General features: G+C 40.3%; 1 protein-coding gene across 2 annotated transcripts in view; it reads right to left on the bottom strand.

Moving 5' to 3' along the window:
• Nucleotides 1–4,327: 4,327 nt before the first annotated feature.
• trim2a (tripartite motif containing 2a) overlaps nucleotides 4,328–20,135 on the bottom strand; it is a 165,258-nt gene continuing 149,450 nt past the window's right edge. For both annotated transcript variants that reach the window (XM_060827613.1, XM_060827604.1), the window contains exons 7-12: nucleotides 19,884–19,987; nucleotides 17,510–17,677; nucleotides 13,733–13,901; nucleotides 11,171–11,241; nucleotides 6,767–6,907; nucleotides 4,328–6,565 (exon numbers count right to left, since the gene is read on the bottom strand). In XM_060827613.1, coding sequence (XP_060683596.1) covers nucleotides 6,413–6,565; nucleotides 6,767–6,907; nucleotides 11,171–11,241; nucleotides 13,733–13,901; nucleotides 17,510–17,677; nucleotides 19,884–19,987 — 806 coding nt within the window. In that variant the 3' untranslated portion in view covers nucleotides 4,328–6,412. The remainder of the gene's footprint in view (nucleotides 6,566–6,766; nucleotides 6,908–11,170; nucleotides 11,242–13,732; nucleotides 13,902–17,509; nucleotides 17,678–19,883; nucleotides 19,988–20,135) is intronic.

Here is a 20,135-nt window from a genome sequence, read left to right as displayed (position 1 = left end):
TCCCGCTCCTCTGCCCTTGAGCCCCGCCCCTCCAATTGCCACCAGGACAGAACCCCACTGGTCCTCACCTACCACCCCACCAACCTCCATATACAGCGTATCATCCGTTGTCATTTCCGCCACTTCCAAACAGACCCCACCACCAAGTATGTATTTCCCTCCCCTCCCCTATCAGCGTTCCGAAAAGACCACTCCCTCCGCGACTCCCTCGTAAGGTCCACACCCCCCACCAACCCAACCTCCACTCCCGGCACCTTCCCCTGCAACCGCAAGAAATGCAAAACTTGCGCCCACACCTCCTCCCTTACTTCTCTCCAAGGCCCCAAGGGATCCTTCCATATCCGCCACAAATTCACCTGCACCTCCACACACATCATTTACTGCATCCGCTGCACCCAATGTGGCCTCCTCTACATTGGGGAGACAGGCCGCCTACTTGTGGAATTTTTCAGAGAACACCTCTGGGACACCCGGACCAACCAATCAACACTTCAACTGCCCCTCCCACTCCACCGAGGACATGCAGGTCCTTGGACTCCTCCATCGCCAGACCATAACAACACGATGACTGGAAGAAGGGCGCCTCATCTTCCGCCTAGGAACCCTCCAACCACAAGGGATGAACTCAGATTTCTCCAGTTTCCTCATTTCCCCTCCCCCCACCTTGTCTCAGTCAAATCCCTTGAACTCAGCACCGCCTTCCTAACCTGCAATCTTCTTCCTGACCTCTCCGTCCCCACCCCACTCCGGCCTATCACCCTCACTTTGACCTCTTTCCACCTATCGCATTTCCAACGCCCCTCCCCCAAGTCCCTCCTCCCTACCTTTTATCTTAGCCTGCTGGATACATTTTCCTCACTCCTGAAAAAGGGCTCATGCCCGAAACATCGATTCTCCTGCTCCTTGGATGCTGCCTGACCTGCTGCGCTTTTCCAGCAACACATTTTGAGCTCTGATCTCCAGCATCTGCAGTCCTCACTTTCTCCCTGTTTTATCCCTGGAACCCAGCATCCATCAATTTTAATGAGATGGAGATGGTGGTGGTCAAAGGTAATAGACATTTTTCACACATATGCAGTTCACAGGAGCAACAGCGCATTCAAAAGTGAAATTGACTTCAACAGAAGCAATTTTGGTCACCCAATTTACTTTTAAAAAATGGCACATGGGCTTTAGACATTTGAGGAAAAGGCGTAAACCTTCCAGGACTCTTTGGGGAGCTAAGGTATCCCTTGGCTATTATTAAGAGTTGATATGAATTAGTGCACAAAGTGGATAAGCATTGGAACTGTCAAGCATGCAAGTCGTTTAAATACCTGCACTTTATATTTTGAAACAAAGGATCAGCCAGCTTACAGTTGGAATCTACTTTCAATTTCAATGTATGTATATTAATGTAAGTCTGAGTGTTACCATTGTAAGTTGGGGCTGCTTAACTGTTTCCACAACTGACCATTGTCAGTAAACAAAAAAACGAAAGAACTGCAGATGTTGGAAATCAGAAGTAAAAACAAATTGCTGGAAGAAGTCAGCAGGTCTGGCAGCACTGTGGAGAGAAAGCAGAATTAATGTTTCAGGTCCAGTGACCCTTCTTCAGAACCTGAACCAGAACAGAGTAGGATTCTGAACTCCATAAGGAGAGGAGATTAAATGATTGAAAAGCTTAATCAAAAAGTTAGAGGGAAGTATGGTAGAGAGGTGCAGAGAAGGAATTGTTTGGGGCTTAGGTATCTGATGACACAGGCCCAAGTGGTGTAGTAATTGTAACTAGGAGTGCACACACACCAAATTTAAAGGATTTTGCAGATGTCAAGAGGGTTGTGGGATTGGAGTCATTACAAACCTAGAGACAGCTGAGGCCATGGAATTATCTGAAAATAAGAATGAGGGTTTTAAAATTAAGATGTTGCTTGACAAAGATCCAAAGTGTGCCATCAAACACAAGAGTGATAGGAGAACATGACTTGCTGCAAGTTAACACATGGATAGCAGGTTTTTCAATGACTCAACAATTAGTATTTGGTCAAGTGAGATTCACGGCACCTGGTTTGCCTTGGTTCGGAGCAACTTTTATGCAGTCTGCTATTCTGTGCGTCTGGATTCTTGAATGGATTTCTCTGGGAACCATAACAGAGCAGAAAAAGGCTTGCCACTGCTGACACCTTCTGGATTCACACCACTGGTGCCATTTTTAAACCCTAACTACATACTATGTCAGATGCTGCCAGCTGGGAATTGGCCTTTACGTTGTGAGAGGTGCTGGAAATGTGTAGCAGATCAGGCAACATCCGAGGAACAGGAGAATTAACGTTTTGGGCAGAAGCGCTTCATCAGGATCAGTCACCATTTCAGGCATGAGGGACAAAACAAGGGATTTTTTTCTTTCAATAGTCAAGAATCTGATTTTTTCATTCTCATCATATTTTCCCATGTACAAGGCCATTGCTCATGCCACATGGTTGATATGAAGAACTGCTTGTTGTGGTGGCAAGTCTATTAGGTTCATTTGACACAATTGGCACAATTTATTCCTGAACCAACCAGCATTTAGTGGTTAATCAGGATTAAATGGGAGTCACACAGCTTTCTTAAAACTCCCAAAGACAGTTGGCAAACCCGATCCATGGGGTTATCGGAAGGCTCCTCATTATCAGGCACTTATACCCAAAGGACCTTTTTGGGGAAAAAGAGACCCACTCCCTTGCCTTTGATCTCAGTGCCCATCCCTCCTGCAACTCACTATCTACCCTTTCTTAGAGTCCCAAGAGTCTAATAATGAATTTTGCAGAAGTTGCTGGAGCAATACTGACAGCAGCCTCTCATCCTGGTGGTGCTAGCCGCAGTAGAGAGCTGACAGCCAGCAGCTCTTGACGGGTAGGATTTCTGCCACTGGAGTCCTAAATCCCATGGAAGTCTGATACTGACCAGTTAAATGTCTTACAGTCACTTTGTTTGGTTGAACTTCCACTGTAGCATTGAAGCTGGTTTCCAACTGGTGGATGGGACCTTCAGGACATTAAATTCAATCCTGTGTTTCAAAGCAATCCCTTGGTTGATTAAAATACTTTGGAATGTCCTGTGGAGTGCAAGTGTTGTAAATGCAAGTTATTCTTTTTCAAGGACTTGAGAGGCCAAATTCACCCTCCGAGGACAAATGCATTTATCAAAAAAACTTCATCGTAACTGAGCTCAGAAATTAATTTTTTTAGCTCATTCATTGTATACAGGTGACACTGGCTGGGCCAGCCTTGTTTGCCCGTTCCAAGTTGACCTTGAGAAAGTGGTGGTGAGCTGTCTTCTGGAATCACTGCAGTCCATTTGGTGTTAGTATACCCACAATAGCATTGGGAAGGGAGTTCCATGACTTTGTCGTCTTGGTGAAACTGAGAGAATGGCGATATATTTGCACATCAGCTTGGTGGTTGGGTTCCTATGTATCTGCTACCCTGGTCATTCTATATAGAAGTGGTCATCTGTTTGAAAGGTGCTTTAAGGGGCCTTAGATGATTTTTGCAGTTCATCTTGTTGATAATACCGGCAGTGCGCACTGAGTGTTGGTGGTGGAGGGAGGGAATGTCTGTAGATAGGCTGCCAATTAAGTGGGCTGCTGAGTACTGGATATTGTAAAGGTTTGAGTGTTGTTGAAGCTGCACTCTGCCAGGCATGTGGAGAATATTCCGTCATACTCTTGACGTGTGCCTCAGATGCTGGATAGAGTTTGGAGTAAGTTGAGTTATGCTGCAGCTTCCTAGCATCCAACATGCTGTAGTAGCCACTGAATGTGTATGGCTTGTCCAGCCAATGGATACCCTCAGGTTGTTGATTGTAGGCTATTCAGTGATGGTAACTATTCAGTAATGTCAAGTGACCATGGTTAGATTCTCTGTTGGAGATGGTCATTGGTGGCATTTGAGTGGCATGAATGTTATTTGCTACTTGTCATTCCAAGTCTGGATATTATCATGAACTGCTTCATTATCTGAGGAATCAGGTGGTGACAAACAATATATATTCTACTGAATTTTTACAGTATTCCAAGGGCTTTCCTTAATATAAGTCAAGCATTGCTCATTTCACACATGTAAGGCAGTACCATTCTACTTATTCTCTGACTTTTTAAATATTACTTCAAGTTTACCTCCATACATTAAACAGGAGAGAATAGGATCCTGAGAGTATAAATATTGCAGGGTGTATTCATTAAGTTGAAGGATGGTACAGAAAGGGTCAAACTTGACTCTTTGACAGTACAAATAAATAAATCTTTATATTCGAGAGAACACAGATATAGATATTTTGAGTGCATGACATTTTTATTTTTCCCCATGTGCTGTACACAAAACAAATTCTTTTCAACTGAATCACAATGATGGAATGTTGTAACATTCAAACAATGCATAAATTGTCCCTCAAACATTAGCAGAAGCATTTAACATGGAACTTACAACAAAAAAAAATGCCCAAGTTTATAAACTGAATTCCAGTTTTGTTGCACACACTATGCAGAATCCCCAAACTTTTCTTGTGGAAACTCTCTTGTACAGTTTCTGACGTAAGAAGAGTACACCTGTTAAGGCCATGCTGTTACACACCATGCAAACGTCAGTGATGGGTATGTGGAGGGAGAGGAGAAAAGAGTCACCTACTCCAGTCTTAAATACAACAACAGCAAAGGAGAGCAAGAGGGCTTACATTTACACACAGCACATCTAAGCTTTGGCTACTCAAAATACCACCTTTAGCATCACTCTTTAGTGTTTTGAACATATTCTTCCAAACAGTTTCCTCAAACATTTGGCAACAGATGCATTTTGTTAATCCATTGAGATAAAATATAAATAGTTCTGTTGACCATTTTTCCTAACAAAAATGTTAAATTTACAGCTTAATTACTGGTCCAAATAAAGGATTACTAATCTACACACATTATTAACATTATCTTGATTTTTCTTCCTCCTCTTCCCTCACTCCCCATCCCCACATGAAAAAAAATGTGCACATCAGCAATTAAATAGTTCTAAATCAGCAGCCACAGATTAAAAGAGATTATAATCATGTTGAATGAAAATGAGCTATCAACTTTCAATATTTTAGTGCACTTCAAAAGATTGATAAATGTTTTCCAATTATGCAACCTTAGCACAAATTAAAATTATGATAAATAGATGCAACTAATTACCTGAGTAGACTGCGAGAAAATTAGCAAATCATACAACAAACCTAGCAAATTCAATAAATAGCGACAGTAGAAAATTTAATGAAGGTGTACACATACTTTCAATTTGTATCCTTTTGCTCAGCCGGATTATACCTCTGTTCAGTTTAATTTAGGATACGTTAAATAATTCAAGACTAATGTTAATGTATTTTTCAAGCTTTATCTCTTGCATTAAAAATGACGGATTGCACAGCTAACAGAGCGGCACATAGCATGCATCATGGACTTTGGTTAAAACCGGGAATTGTGGTAAAACAACCAGTTACTTATATTTGATGCCATTATTTTAAAAGTTGCCAAGGAATTAAAGCACAATATATACTAGGCTCTCAATTCCCTCAAAATTTGCTGCAAAATTGCTTTATACCATTACACCCTGGTGCAATATAAGTGGTATTATTCTGGAATTAGTAACAATAGCGGATTGGGATTTTTAATGGAATGTCCGCATAAATGTGATGCAATTGAGAGAAAATGACATAATGCATTCACTACAGACTTCCAGTGATTTACCCTCCATACTCAAATACAAGGGTTTAATAGTAAGACCTAGTCAGAGAGTATATATATATATATATACGTATATTATAAAAAATAAAAATGTAGCTGTGAACAAGGGCAGCAACAGTCATTAAATTTAAGAATCAGAAGGACATCCATAAGCTCAAAATCAAGTGCTCAATTTAGTCCTGAATGTCACCCAGAATGGCTGCTTTCTGCCATTTGCAACCACATACTCGAGATATATATATATATATACACACACACGCACATACACACATTTGGACATTTGATGTGAAAGCTCCCAGTACAGAATGAATGCAGTTTCTGTTTAATAATTTGCTAGTAAGTTTTATTCCTAAATTCATGAGCAGCTAGCTACATTCTCCATTATGTGTCTGCATATCCAAAATGTGCAATTGTCTGTTTAATTTATTAGTTTTATGATAACACTGTTTGATTCCTTTGTGGCTAGACCACAGCACAATGAAAGTTAGAGGAAATCCCAGGTATAAAACTGCACATATTTCTTCCACGTGTTTAGTTTACTTAAATAACCTGGTACAGGAAAAGGCATCAAACAAAAACAATCTTCAACAGGCCACTCCCATCCTAAAGGTAAACTTAGTGAGTTAACATTGGAATTCATCTGCATCCAGTTACAATTAGATTTGTAGATCCAAAGATCAAATGTTACTGCAAATAGCGATAAACTTTAAAGCAATGATTTCCAGAGTCAGCTACTACTACATGACCATCTGAGGTCAATGCTAAACCTTGAGGTCCATAAAGAGGATCAGCTGAAGTGTTAATATAAGACAGAAACGATCCACTTCCATCAAACACCTGTTTAAAACAGAAATAAAAGCAGTATTTAAAGGGAGCACAAAGATTAATTTCAGATTTTCCTTGTGTATTCAAAGTTACAGATGTTTTTAAAATATAGTTCAATCTGTGTTTACCAGTTATGTAGTATCAATTAGCTAAGGAACAAGGGAGTGACTAAAATGAGAGATGTGACTTTGTTATTGAAACTATTTTTATTACCTGTATACGACTATTTCCCCAGTCAGCAACTATAATATTTCCATTGGAATCCACTGCCACTCCTGTCGGAGCATTAAACTGGCCATTTCCTTCTCCATTAGATCCAAACTTTAACACAAACTCACCATCTGTGTTAAATACCTGTATTTAAAATGAGAGGATGTTGCACATATTTAAAAGAAAATGCACTGTCAATCTTGTAAGGTTTTAAACTAATGTCGAGGGCAGGATTATCCTACACAAAATCAAGACAGAATGGAGACAGGATGGGAAAAAAATGGGTCTGAAGAATGATCAGATTGGACTTGAAACAGTAACCCTGTTTCGCTCCATGGATGATGCCAGGTGTTGAGTGCATCTAGCGTTTTCCAACATCTTCTTTTAAGATCTCTAACATCTGCAGTATTGCTTGTCGTGTAGATAAAATGACAGCAGTCTGTGTACTAGTCTGTCGTGTCTACTGTATTCCCAATTTTGACCTCCCACCAGATGGAGATGGGGGTTGTGTGAAAGCAAGTCGAATGCCTTTTTAGTTATGCAGATAAAGGTCATGAGGGAGCTTAAGTGCCCACCTTCTGACTACTCTGCATTTTCTTGGAACGTAGCAGTTTGGGTATTCCAAAGCAGACCAGTTACAACCTGACAGAAATGGTCGAAGGGAAGGGCTGGAACTTTGAACGAGAAAATTCTGAGCAGTAATAGCATTTTACTAACCAATGTTCTTTAGCCTTGGTCCCAGCTTTCCATTGGCTCTGACCATGTGGAAGAATGTTTTTTTTAAAAATAATACCACACAGGGCCAGCAGTCACTTTAATTTAGTCGGGGTGTGATCTATTTCCCCAGAGTCCCATCTCTGATTAACCCAGTCACAAAATGGATTCATTCCTAGTGTTATTAAGACCCTAGCCCTGTGAGAATTGTTTCATGGCATTTGAAGGATAGAGGAGAAGCACAAAATGGGATCACTCCTGCTCTCCAATGGAAAAATCTGGCTGTTTGGTGTTCAATAAAATTATTTTGTCTTTACACAGAAATCAATCAAGTTAAAAACCTCAAAGGCTTTATTTTTGTCTGTGCATGAATCCTCGATTAATTTCAGTGAACTGAACCATTGAAAAACTAAAGCAGTTAAAAACCTTGTTGAAATTTGGGATGGCATGGTGGCTCAGTGGTTGAAACTGCTGCCTCATAGTGCCAGGGACCCTGGCTCAACTTGACTCATGTCTGCATGGGTTTCTTCCAGGTGCTCCAATTTCCTCCAACAATCCAAAGATGTACAGATTATATGGATTGGCTATGCTAAATATCCCAGAGTATGTAAGGATGTGTAGGTTAGGAGAAGTACACATTGGAAATGCAGGGTTACAGGATAGAGATGTCTGACTGAGTCTGGGTGGGATACTCTGAGGGTCAATTGACCCTCAATGGGCAGAATGGCCTACTGTTGTGGTTCTGTTCGCCGAGCTGGGAGTTTTTGTTGCAAACGTTTCGTCCCCTTTCTAGGTGACATCCTCAGTGCTTGGGAGCCTCCTGTGAAGCACTTCTGTGCTGATTCCTCCGGCATTTATAGTGGTTTGAATCTGCCTCTTCCGGTTGTCAGTTGCTGTCCGCTGCAGTGGCCGGTATATAGGGTCTAGGTCGATGTGTCTGTTGAAAGAATTTGTGGATGAGTGTTTCTATCAACAGACACATCGACCTAGACCCTATATACCGGCCACTGCAGCGGACAGCAACTGACAACCGGAAGAGGCAGATTCAAACCACTATAAATGCCGGAGGAATCAGCACAGAAGCGCTTCACAGGAGGCTCCCAAGCACTGAAGATGACACCTAGAAAGGGGACGAAACGTTTGCAACAAAAACTCCCAGCTCGGCGAACAGAACCACAACAACGAGCACCGAGCTACAAATCTTCTCCCAAACTTAGAATGGCCTCCTGCCACCCTTTAGAGATTCTAATTTTGCCCTTTGGATTCTACCCCCTCAAATTAAAAAAAAAATTGCAATAATACGGTTTAGGTCTGCAAAGAAATTCTATTTTCATTATTTGTATCATGGATTTGTAATGTGCTGATGCAATGGATAAATAGAGACTTTATTTAATGCAATCAGTTTCAAGTTTATTTCAATGTCACATAAATGTCAGCAAAAAGATAAAAATCACAACACCAGAATACAGTCCAACGGCTTTAATTGGAAGCACACTAGCTTTCGGAGCGCCACTCCTTCATCAGGTGGTTGTCCGGAAGCTAGTGTGCTTCCAATTAAACCTGCCGGACTATAACCTGGTGTTGTGTGATTTTTAACTTTGTCCACCCCAGTTCTCTCCGGCATCTCCAAAGCAAAAAGATAGGACAACATATACATGATCATTCATTATTACTGTAATGATACAACCAAACCAAAACAGTAAATCTGGGGTAATGAATTCCTGATGAAGGGCTTTTGCCCGAAACGTCGATTCTCCTGCTCCTTGGATGCTGCCTGACCTGCTGCGCTTTAACCAGCAACACATTTTCAGTCAGTAATGAATTTATAATCAGTGATAAACAGATCAAACCAGTCCTTCAATATCCCTCATTCTTCTAAACTTCAGTGAACATTGTCATAACCGATCCAGTCTCTCTTCATTTCAGTTCTGTCTTTCCAAGAATCAGTCGATTAAACCTCTGTTCTTCCTCCATAGCAAAACAACTTTCCTGCGATAAAGAGATCAAAACTACACATAGTCCCGTAGGTGTGACAATAGACAATAGGTGCAGGAGTAGGCCATTCAGCCCTTCGAGCCTGCACCGCCATTCAATACGATCATGGCTGATCATTCCTAATCAGTATCCGCTTCCTGCCTTGTCTCCATAACCCTTGATTCCACTATCTTTGAGAGCTCTATCCAACTCTTTCTTAAATGAATCCAGAGACTGGGCCTCCACTGTCCTCTGGGGCAGAGCATTCCACACAGCCACCACTCTCTGGGTGAAGAAGTTTCTCCTCATCTCTGTCCTAAATGGTCTACCTGTATTTTTAAGCTGTCTCAGCTTAAGCTGTCTTGCTGTGGTCTCAGCAAGATCCTATACAATTGCAGTAAGACATCCCTGCTGCTGTATTTGAACACTGTCACTTTGAAGACCAACCTATCATTTGCCTCCTTTGCCTGCTGATCTGCATGCACATTTCCCAATCTATTGTCATGCAGATAATAAACTGTCTTCCTGGTTTTGCTTCCAAAGTCGATAACCTCATATTTATCCACATTATATTTCTTCTGCCATGCATTTGTCCACTAAGTCACCTTGTCCAAATCACATTGAAGCATCTCTGCAAACTCCTCACAGTTCACCCTCCCCCCAGTTTTGTGACATCTGCAAAACTTGAAGATACTGTATTTAGTTCCCTTATCTAAATCATTAATATATTGTGTGAATAGCTGGGATCTAAGCAATGATCCCTACAGTGTCCCACCAGTCACTGCCTGTCAATTGGAAAAAAGATCTATTTATTCCTATTCTTTGTTTCCTGTCTGCCAAAGTCAGTATGCTACCCCCAATCGCATGTGCTTTAATTTTACATGCTAATCTCGAGACTTTATTGAAAGCCCAAATAAACTGCCCTTTATCCTTGTTATAGTCTCAATTTTCCAGTAGATTTGTACAATTACAGCAGCAAGCTAGACAGCATGCTATTTCATGATAAAATCTTATTTCACTCTGGATTGTAAAGAAGGCTGCATTTTAAACACAAACTTCAATAATTGATGATTGTACTTAAATGTAAGCTCTCAAAAACAATTCACATCACCTGACAGAAGATAAATATAGTGGTACTATTTCCAATTATTAAAATACAGCAAATCTAAAAGACAAAAGGCGGCAGTGGAACCTGTGCCCTAAATCAAATATAATCAAAATATAAACTGAAAGAGGATTGGAAGCAAATTGCGCAACACTCTTTGGGAATCAAGTTTCAACCTACCTCTTAATAATGGAACGAAATGCTTCCCTTTTCTGTTAACTGCAAGAATTCCACATATAATAAATAAGGACATTCCTAATTTTTTTTTCCTGGTATCTTTGTGTGCACAACTAATTCTCTACCATTATTCCAGTACAAGTTGGCAATCTCTCAGCCTCAAAACTGGTTAATATGAAAAACCAAATTTGACAGCTCAAGCAGAGGTGCTTTGAAGCTGGTCTTAACAGGCACTGACAGTTTAGGAAGTAACATTTAAAAAAGACAGCAATGATATCCATCACCTCAATTGTCTTTCCAAGTCAGAGCCATACGGCATTGTTTTCATTTGTAAAGAAACTGGATTGCCTGAAGGAGCATTTTCCAGCACTCGGCATTTGCTCATCTTTAATACAAGTTAGGTCTAACACATTAGCAAAACATAAAGCTTTGTATACCTTAACAGAATGGTTATGAAAATCTGTAACAATGATTTCATTATTGTTGTTGACTGCTGCGAAATGAGGCCCTGAAAGAGAAACATAGGAAATTAGCGGCATAGTCAACGTTTTTTAAAAACAAAATTGAACAATTAATTCAGAGTCACAAAATGCACTCTAACTCAACCACGTGTTGCCTTCTTCGAAATACTGGTTTGGGTAGATATAGGTGAATAAGGTGGAAAGTAAATGGTACATGGAACATTGTTTTATAAAATTTGCATGAAGAACTAAACGTGTATTTCCAATAATTTGCATTTTGATAAGCTCAATTCCCGAAAGAAAGGCCCCTGGTTTAGAAACAAAGGTATACAAAATCAAAATCTTATTGTATTTCTGAAGCTTGAAATGTTTTGTCACAGGGAGCATTTGAGGAAAGGGTCTTCATTTTATTTTAAATTAATAGGATGCACTTTGTTTTCTCCCTAAGGATTGGGATTAGCTTTAGATTGTTCTAATAAAGCTTGTACAGGCACCTATAAAATAGTTTTCCTCTGTACTAGTAATCTCGACAATTCTAAAATGACATGGAATGCTGTTGGTAGTAACTCAGATTCATTGACGCTGACAATGGAAACGTCTAGTATAAATTAACTGGTTAACTGGAAAATGACAGTACCACTTTCTAAAGAATCTAATGACTAGCAACTTTAATCTTTTGTTTGTATTACTACAATGGATTGGTACAGTTTCTGCTAGTCTCCTTCCTCTTTTACCTTGCATAAAACCATTGAAGCTCATCAATTACTAAACAGTCATTTAGCATCACAATGAATATAGCTTCTGGCCAGGTAAATAGCATGGCTGTTGGAGCTCTGCACAGTAGATGTAACAGACAACGTTGTAGAAGTCAAACTATTCCAAATGTGAGGTGCAGTTTTTTAAAAAACGGAAAGAAAACCTGTGTGGAACACCCAAGAAATGGTTGACTAAGTGTGGACATGATTCCTTTGTGACAGAAAAATTGATAAATCTGCTAGTGCCTTGAGCATCACAAAATGCAAAACATCAAGAAGTAATGTGACCTGAAGATTGAGGTTGTAACAAGATGTGCATTAATTTTCCTCTCTAAAATTATACTCCTCCAAAATGTTTCTGTCATAATTCAAGCAGCAAGTATTACTTTCTCCTGCTAGGGTCTTCAGAAAATATTTAAAACAATCCAAAAAAGCTAAACAATTTCTGGGAAGGATGCTTGAGTTAACTGCAATCATCAATTGAGAATATATAACAGATTAGAGAATAAGTTAATTTATGTTTTATTTAAAGCAACATACTTCTTCAGGTCAATATTTTGGACTGAAAATTCAATCACTATCACTATCAGTTCTTAACAATGAATACCACAACCTTTACTAAGTCCAAATGATTACAGTAGTATTCTCCTGCTGCAAGAAAATGTTGAGAAAGAGAAAAAACTAAAATATTCTGGAGCATTCTACAATTAATGTGATAAATATTCACTTTTTTTAAGTTTAGAATTACAGACACATTAACCTTAAACACTATCAATTCTCCTACATAAATACAAGAAACAGCACAATGGAAAAAGAGAGATCAGACATAAAAATTGTGTGTTAGCAAGGCTTACAGAACGTTTTTTTCCAAGAGAGCAAAAATATTAAATTAAAATACATGGATCTGTAATAAAGCGAAACACATTTTGGCAACATATACCACTTATGATGCCATGTGTCTGCGGCCACAACATGAAATACAAGAAAGAGTTCCATTCCACCAGTTAGATGCTTTATTCTCCAACAGATTATAGAAATTCAAAGCATAATGATGCCACTGTTAAATCATTTCCAGAGTCTCCCCATGTTGAAAACATGCAATTTCAGTAGTATTGCAGGCAGACACTAGCTACACAAATGGAAAGTTTCTATTAAGGCAGATCACCTGAACAACTGATGTGGCAAATGTTATGTTATAAGAGGGTATGTTTACAAACAGATATTTGTTCATTTTTGTAGAGATAGTGTTTAATCAACGTGTAGATGAGCCTGTCAGGTAACCTACAATCTGACTGGGAACTCAGCAGTCATGTGCTAGTATACTGACAGAAGAAGAGGGTGCAGCTCTGTAGTCTTACCAACTTGTAAAGACTGTAAATAAACATTTAAGAATATTTCAGAGATCTGTCTTAAGCTTGTATAAAGATACCATACTGAAACAATCATCAAATTTCTTTTAGGAATGGAGACAAAAAAAGTGGTTATTACTTAAACTGGAACCTGCACAATGTTTAAATGCACAATGTTCCCCACCCCCCGAGTTTGCTCTCCAGAACATAATTTTCAGGAGGCCTTAATTGTTATGTAACTTTTCTTCGATTTATTAATCTTATATGACAACTGATGAAATACATTTGGCAGGATTCATGCAGTTACCATCTTACCGAGGACAAGAACAAGCATGCGATGAATTGATGAAACATGTTTTGACCATGCAGAGTCTTCATGCAAATGTGTGCAGAAGAGGCAAGAAAGGGGGTTCAAGTATTACCATCAAGTGTACCTGCAAACTGCTTGTCACTGTTTCCTCGATTACCAAATTTTGTCACCAGCTTCCCATTAGGCTGGAAAATAAAGACGCAGCAAGCCTTGTTGTCCACCACAATTATATGACCATTCCGATCCACTGCAACACCCTTTGGTCCCAAAAGCTTCCCAGAGCCTAGCTTGGTCTGTGAGGAGAGAATGGAATTCAAACATTTGAAGTCAATTTGATATTTTTATTCTCAACTTCTCCCTCAGCAAAATGGATGAACAGGATCTCCACCTTCAGACATCTTCCAAAGTCACTTTCAAGTAACACAGAAAACTGGAGGAATCTCAGGGAAGAACCAGATTCTACTGCATTGGATTTCCAAAATGGTGCACTGCCATGATATCCCAGTATGGTTGGTTTAAATTGCTTTCGATGGAGATGGATAAAATTGAATTTTACTTTGAAAACAGCTAACAAAGTGATGATTTAACATCCAAATGTACACAGTATGTGGGAAAGGTTTATTTTTTTTAAACAAAACATGTACATTATGGAAGGCATATATTTTATGTTTATGTTAGAATCCTAGCATCAAGATTAGAACCAGAAAGGCAATATTTGTTCCATTATGCCAAGAGTCAGCTATTTGAAAGAGCTGTTCAATCAGTTCCATTTTCCAATGCACATGGTTCTTTTGCAACTATTTAATTAATTCTCCTTTCTAAGTTACTAACAAATCTGCAACCACCACCCTTCAGGTTGTGCATTCCAAGTTGAACAAGTTGCTACACAAAAACAAATTCTCAGAAGCATCAAAAGGAAAAAAATGTGCAATTATGCAGGACTGGGTTTTTAAATCACCTACATAGGTAGTGGAAGCTGGGAGTGCTGGCTTCAAGTGCCCACCTCAGGATGAAAAAACTCATGAAGATCTTCATTTGTTGGGGGCAGGTGCATGTTCAGTGGAGTCAGTCGACTTGGATAAGAGGTTAGAGACAGTCACAAAGGCTGCTCTGTGTTGAGACAGGCTATTTAAAAAATGTTCGAGGAGAAAGTGAGGTCTGCAGATGCTGGAGATCAGAGCTAAAAATGTATTGCTGGAAAAGCGCGCAGGTCAGGCAGCATCCAAGGAGCAGGAGATTCGACGTTTCGGGCATAAGCTCTTCTTCAGGAAGGGCTTATTTAAAAAATGTCTCTCATGAATGCTGCAAGATCCCTTAGTGGTCAATAACACATCCCTGCGATCTCCCCTGACTCACATATAGCATGCCATTTATATATTCTTGGCTGAAAGCCTAGAAATCCATTACTCTGTTCATTAGCTCCAAAAACAAACAAACATTTTTGAATGGACAGCTACAGCTCTCCTGCTGCCAATTGCATGATGTTTATTTACACGAGATTAATGGTTAAGTGTTTGTATTTAAAGGCACTGGATGATCTACACTTCTATTGCCTTTAATAAAAAGCAAAATGCACTGAATAAATGTCTTTCTTCTTAAGATTTTAAGCACATCACTAATAGATTCATTAACTGACTCTAACTATACACTTAAAGCACTCAAACACTTATGCCATTGCTTGCTGGTATTAGGGCCACCTTTTGAACTCGCCTTTCAAAGGTTTTCTCTTGCAGATACAGTTCATGATCCCAGAGGTGAACTGAACCATGACTCTTCAAAAAGCTAGTTCAACGCATTAAAAACTGCAGAGCAATAGATCATGGCCCATCTCTGCTATGCAGCCAGCCAGGTTGGGAGTACTGGATCTGGGCATCCTGAACCAGTTCACATCCTTAAAAGGCACTCCTGGAAATCAGAAAGCTTAGGGATGTAGTCAGGAATCTGGATCTGCCTGGCATTTTTAATGTTATTCATCCCATCTTGACAAAAATCCAAGTCATTGTATCTTACACTCAATACTTCTGACAAGTAGTGACCGCTGCATTGGAGACAATGAGGCAGTCGGTTTGTGCATAACAAGATTTTATAAACAGCAAGGCAGTAATCACCAAAGATGTTTTTATCATATTGAGAGATAACAAGATAGTGACCAGGATACCAAGGATATATTCCCTGCACAAGTTCAAAATGTGGCCACTGAATCTTTAAACAGCCTCCTGAGTCTTGGATTACTCCAGCATTTCCTCAGGACCACATGGAAAATGAGCCTCAATTTGTGTTCAGTTTCCTGGATGAGGACTTCAACCCCAAACTGACTTGTTGGGGGAGAGCTATGGCTAACCTCAAAGTAACTTGCCTTTATTTAAGAACTTTTCAGGAAAGCAGTCTTTGACAAAATCAGCTCAAGACCATAAAACTAAGTAAGGTTTTGAAGACAAGTAAATCTGAACTAAAATCAAGGGTAATCAAAAGATTAAGTTAAATATTTAATTCATATCTAAGGTATTGGGAGAAATATAATTAAACATCAAATGGCCAAGTTTTGTCTGTCACCACCTTAAAATGGGCACTAAAAACTTACAATGGGGTATCTTGCAGCACAACGGATAGCATCCCTGTCTCCGAGCCAGAAGTACAGAGGTTAAACTCCATACCAGCTTTTGGTGCTCATGGATAACGCATTCATGATGCAGCCAAACCAAACCAAGTGGGTGGTACAGTGGTTAGTACTGCTGCCTCACAGTGCCAGAGACCCAGGTTCAATTCCTGCCTCAGGCGACTGATTGTGCAAACTCCACACATTCTCCCCGTGTCTGTGTGGGTTCCTCCGGGTGCTCCGGTTTCCTCTCACAGTCCAAAAATGTGCAGGTCAGGTGAATTGGCCATGCTAAATTGCCCATAGTGTTAGGTGAAGGGGTAAATGTAGGGGAATAGGTCTGGGTGGGTTGTGCTTTGGCAGGTCAGTGTGGACTTGTTGGACCGAAGGGCCTGTTTCCAAACTGTAAGTAATCTATTCTAAAAAAAAACACAGTCATCAACCTCCAAATCCCTCGACTGCCATTGGCCAGTGGGAGAGAGCAGGTGAGACAGTTGCCTGCTCTGCCATGCTTGATGAGAAGCAGCACTCAAACTGCATCCAGCTTTTGACTTCAGGCTGTGACATGGTCCAGGAAATATGAGAGAGGCAAACACAAACCAAAGTCAGTGCTTTGTCAGCCTCCTGGATCACCAGAAGAGATGATCTAAGAAATCTTCTACATTTGGAATGAAAACTGGAAGGAAATCATTTCCACTGGCTCTCCCTTTCACTTTGGAAGGCAGCCAAAATAAAGAATATTTGAAATGCATAGTATTTTCACTTTACAAGAATCCTACTCGTGTATATTAGATATTATAATACTGCATATTTCCCATGCTTCCCTCATCATCTGAGCAGCAAATGATAAGCACTTTAATCTCACTAAATCTAATCTCCCTGATGAACCAAATAAGATATTCTAGTAAAGCATAGTCAATAAACAAAACTCAAACTAAACTCAACTGCAATTCTTGAAATTGAGCATTCCACCCTATCCCTGTAACTCTGCATTTTCCATGTCTAATCCACTTAACCTGCGCATTCTTGGACTGAGAGAAACCCAGAGCACCCGGAGGAAACCCACACAGACATGGGGAGAATGTGCAAACTCCATACAGACAGTCGCCAGAGGCTGAGCAGCACCGTAAGAGCTGTACACAGTCTTGATTAATGGATTCATTGAAAACTTAATCTACTGTAAAGAAAATGTAATTAATGAACAATAAAGAAAAATATTTGGCAAATATTTTGGCCAAATTTACATGCAAACATGTACATAACTGCATTAATTAACTGACTCATGACAAAAGACTATCTGCTCACCTTGAATTTCCCATCCGGTGAAAAAATGCTCACCCACTTGTTATCATAATCAGCGATGATAATGTCCCCACTTGGGTGTACAGCTACTCCCGTTGGACGCTGCAGCTGCCCAGGAGATCGGCCACGAACACCAAACCGGTTTTTAAATTGTCCGTCATTTGAGAAAATCTAGAACACCAGTTTAATAAGTCTTGTACAATGTTGAAGTGATGAATCAAATATTTTATAATTTCTAATAAAGAAACCTCTATATTTGGTTATACTTTGAAACACAGATCACAGTCAGTCAGTCGGACCTCATGAAGCACCCACAATGGTAGTCTGTACCATTCCATAAGGAAAACCCAAAGGAATGGTGCATTTATAATTTCCCAAAGAATGGCAAACTCAGCCGGATTGCTATTCCACTCCTGCATTTGTGCTGAACGAAAGAGCATAGTCTGTATCTCTGACAGGAGGCTCTGGTAAGGTTAACTTCATAAATGCATAGTCGTACTTCCATTCTGACTGGTCTCTTGTAGCGTAGAGCACCCCTTTTTCACAGCAGTCAGTTGCCACATTCTGTGATTTGAACAATCCAGTATCATAAAGAGTCCCAGCTTGAATGAAAGGCAAGTACGGAAGGTATGTGTGAGAATAGGGTACCGGGAGTGTAAGTTGTCAGGTAAGTGAAGTGCCAGGATGCAAGGTGGTAAACACTCCATTTAAGTGGAGTCTTCACTGTAGGCCAGGATAGTGGGAAATAGTTGGTCTGGAGTGGGATTGGGGAGCGGGGGGGGGGGGGGGGGGCTGGGCTCTGACAGCAGGTGTCTCCAGTGGAAGGGGGAGCTGAGGGGAAGTCTCAAGCAAAACGAGGATTGGGTGTCAGGTAGTGTAGGTAGTGTCAGGATAGGGTCTGGATGTGAGCAGTCTGGGGAAGTATGTGACATAATTTTAGTTTACTATTCAGATAATTAAATACTAGTCCAACCCCTAGCTTTTCCATATGCAGAACAGCCCTCTTAATTCGCCGATATAAATTGATACTGTCAGAGGGTTCCAAATATGGGGGGAATCACACCATGGAATATTCAATACTCAAGCTTGCAAAATGGCAGCCAAGCTGCTCTGACCATTTCCAACACACTGCACTATGTTTGTAAGGACTTTAGCACAGGAATTCAATGCATGCACCAGAAACACAGTGGGCATAGAATGTGATGCCAAACAGTGTCCAATGTCGATTTCATGCCCAGACTGCCATGTTGAACCATACAGATTGTGCTTGTGCCACTTCAAACATTTCCGGTTGGATAGACATACAAAGATCAGCCCCTAACACACTGCACCTCCCTGTCCCCCTCGCCCAACCTGCTTCACCATGATTGTTTAAGGACATCAACAATCACACTTTTAGGTGAGATGCTTTTGAGCTTCTTTTGCTACTTCAAGGTGAAACTATTCTGTTCGGTGTTGATGGAGGAGGTTTGAAAAGCAATTGGATTCAGGATTGGTGCTAGACTCTGCCAAGGAGTTCCGAGGGGTTTGAAGACATGTCAGCAGAAAGCCTAGTATCAGAATCAGCAGGTATAGAATCACAGAATAACTCAGTACAGAATGAGGCAATTTAAGAGTCCCAGTGTCCTTCAGTTTTTCTCAGGGTGGTGATGGAATGAGAGTTTGGAGGGGCTTGGCAGGGACCTTCTTCCAAATCCTTTGCAAACTGCTTTCAGGAGGACACTTTTTTAATCCCAGCATCCCAAAATAAAATGCACCCCTCAAAAACAAATTCCATAAAAAGCACTACGTCACAACACAGAATAATATATGGAAAGCTTGATCACTCAGCATTTTGATTCCACTTTATGCTTTTCCTGATGGCATCCTTACCTAGTCTAGCGCACCTACACAGTGCTATCCCATTGTCTGCAGCATGGCTGATGAAGAGGGGAAATCTGCAAATGGCCTTGTATATATAAGAAGCACTGTAGGAATTCATTAACACTCCTTCACCAGCAACTTTCAAACCTGTAACATTTGCCACCTAGAAGGACAGGGGCAGTAGATGCATGAATACACTGCTACTTGCAAGTTTTCCACTAAGGCATATATTGCTCTGGAACTATACAGTTGGTCCTTCATTGCTGAGAGAACAAATCCTGGAACTTGCTTCCTAAAAGCCCTGTAAAGTATCTACACCCAGTGGGTTGCAGCAGTTCAAGGTGGTGTGTAAGAGCTACAAAATATTCACCTATGACGGGCCATGCAGGAGAATGCTATGGAAATCATTTAACAATTCATGAGAAAATATTGAAATAACTAAGTAATGGCCATGCAACAGAGTGGAGTAGGACAGACAACACAAGAATGGAAAAGGTTTGCAATATATCTTCACCTGTACACATTGATTGTTACTGTCTGCGATCATGATCTTTCCACTGGTGGATGTTGCCACTCCCTGCAAGTTAGTGAATTCTCCTTTATTTCTTCCCTTAGTACCTGCAAAAACAAGTTAAATGTGCATGTCTTTATTTGGAAAGATAAATGTTGCACTACTTGAATTCATACTAAACCCGAAGTCGGCAAAAATTTCCACCAGGATGTTTATGGAAGAACACCACACAAATGAATCAGGAGAACACTTAGT

Source organism: Hemiscyllium ocellatum, chromosome 1 (genome assembly GCF_020745735.1).
Source record: "Hemiscyllium ocellatum isolate sHemOce1 chromosome 1, sHemOce1.pat.X.cur, whole genome shotgun sequence".
Lineage (NCBI taxonomy): Eukaryota > Metazoa > Chordata > Chondrichthyes > Orectolobiformes > Hemiscylliidae > Hemiscyllium > Hemiscyllium ocellatum.
This window is presented reverse-complemented; position numbering and strand designations above follow the sequence as displayed.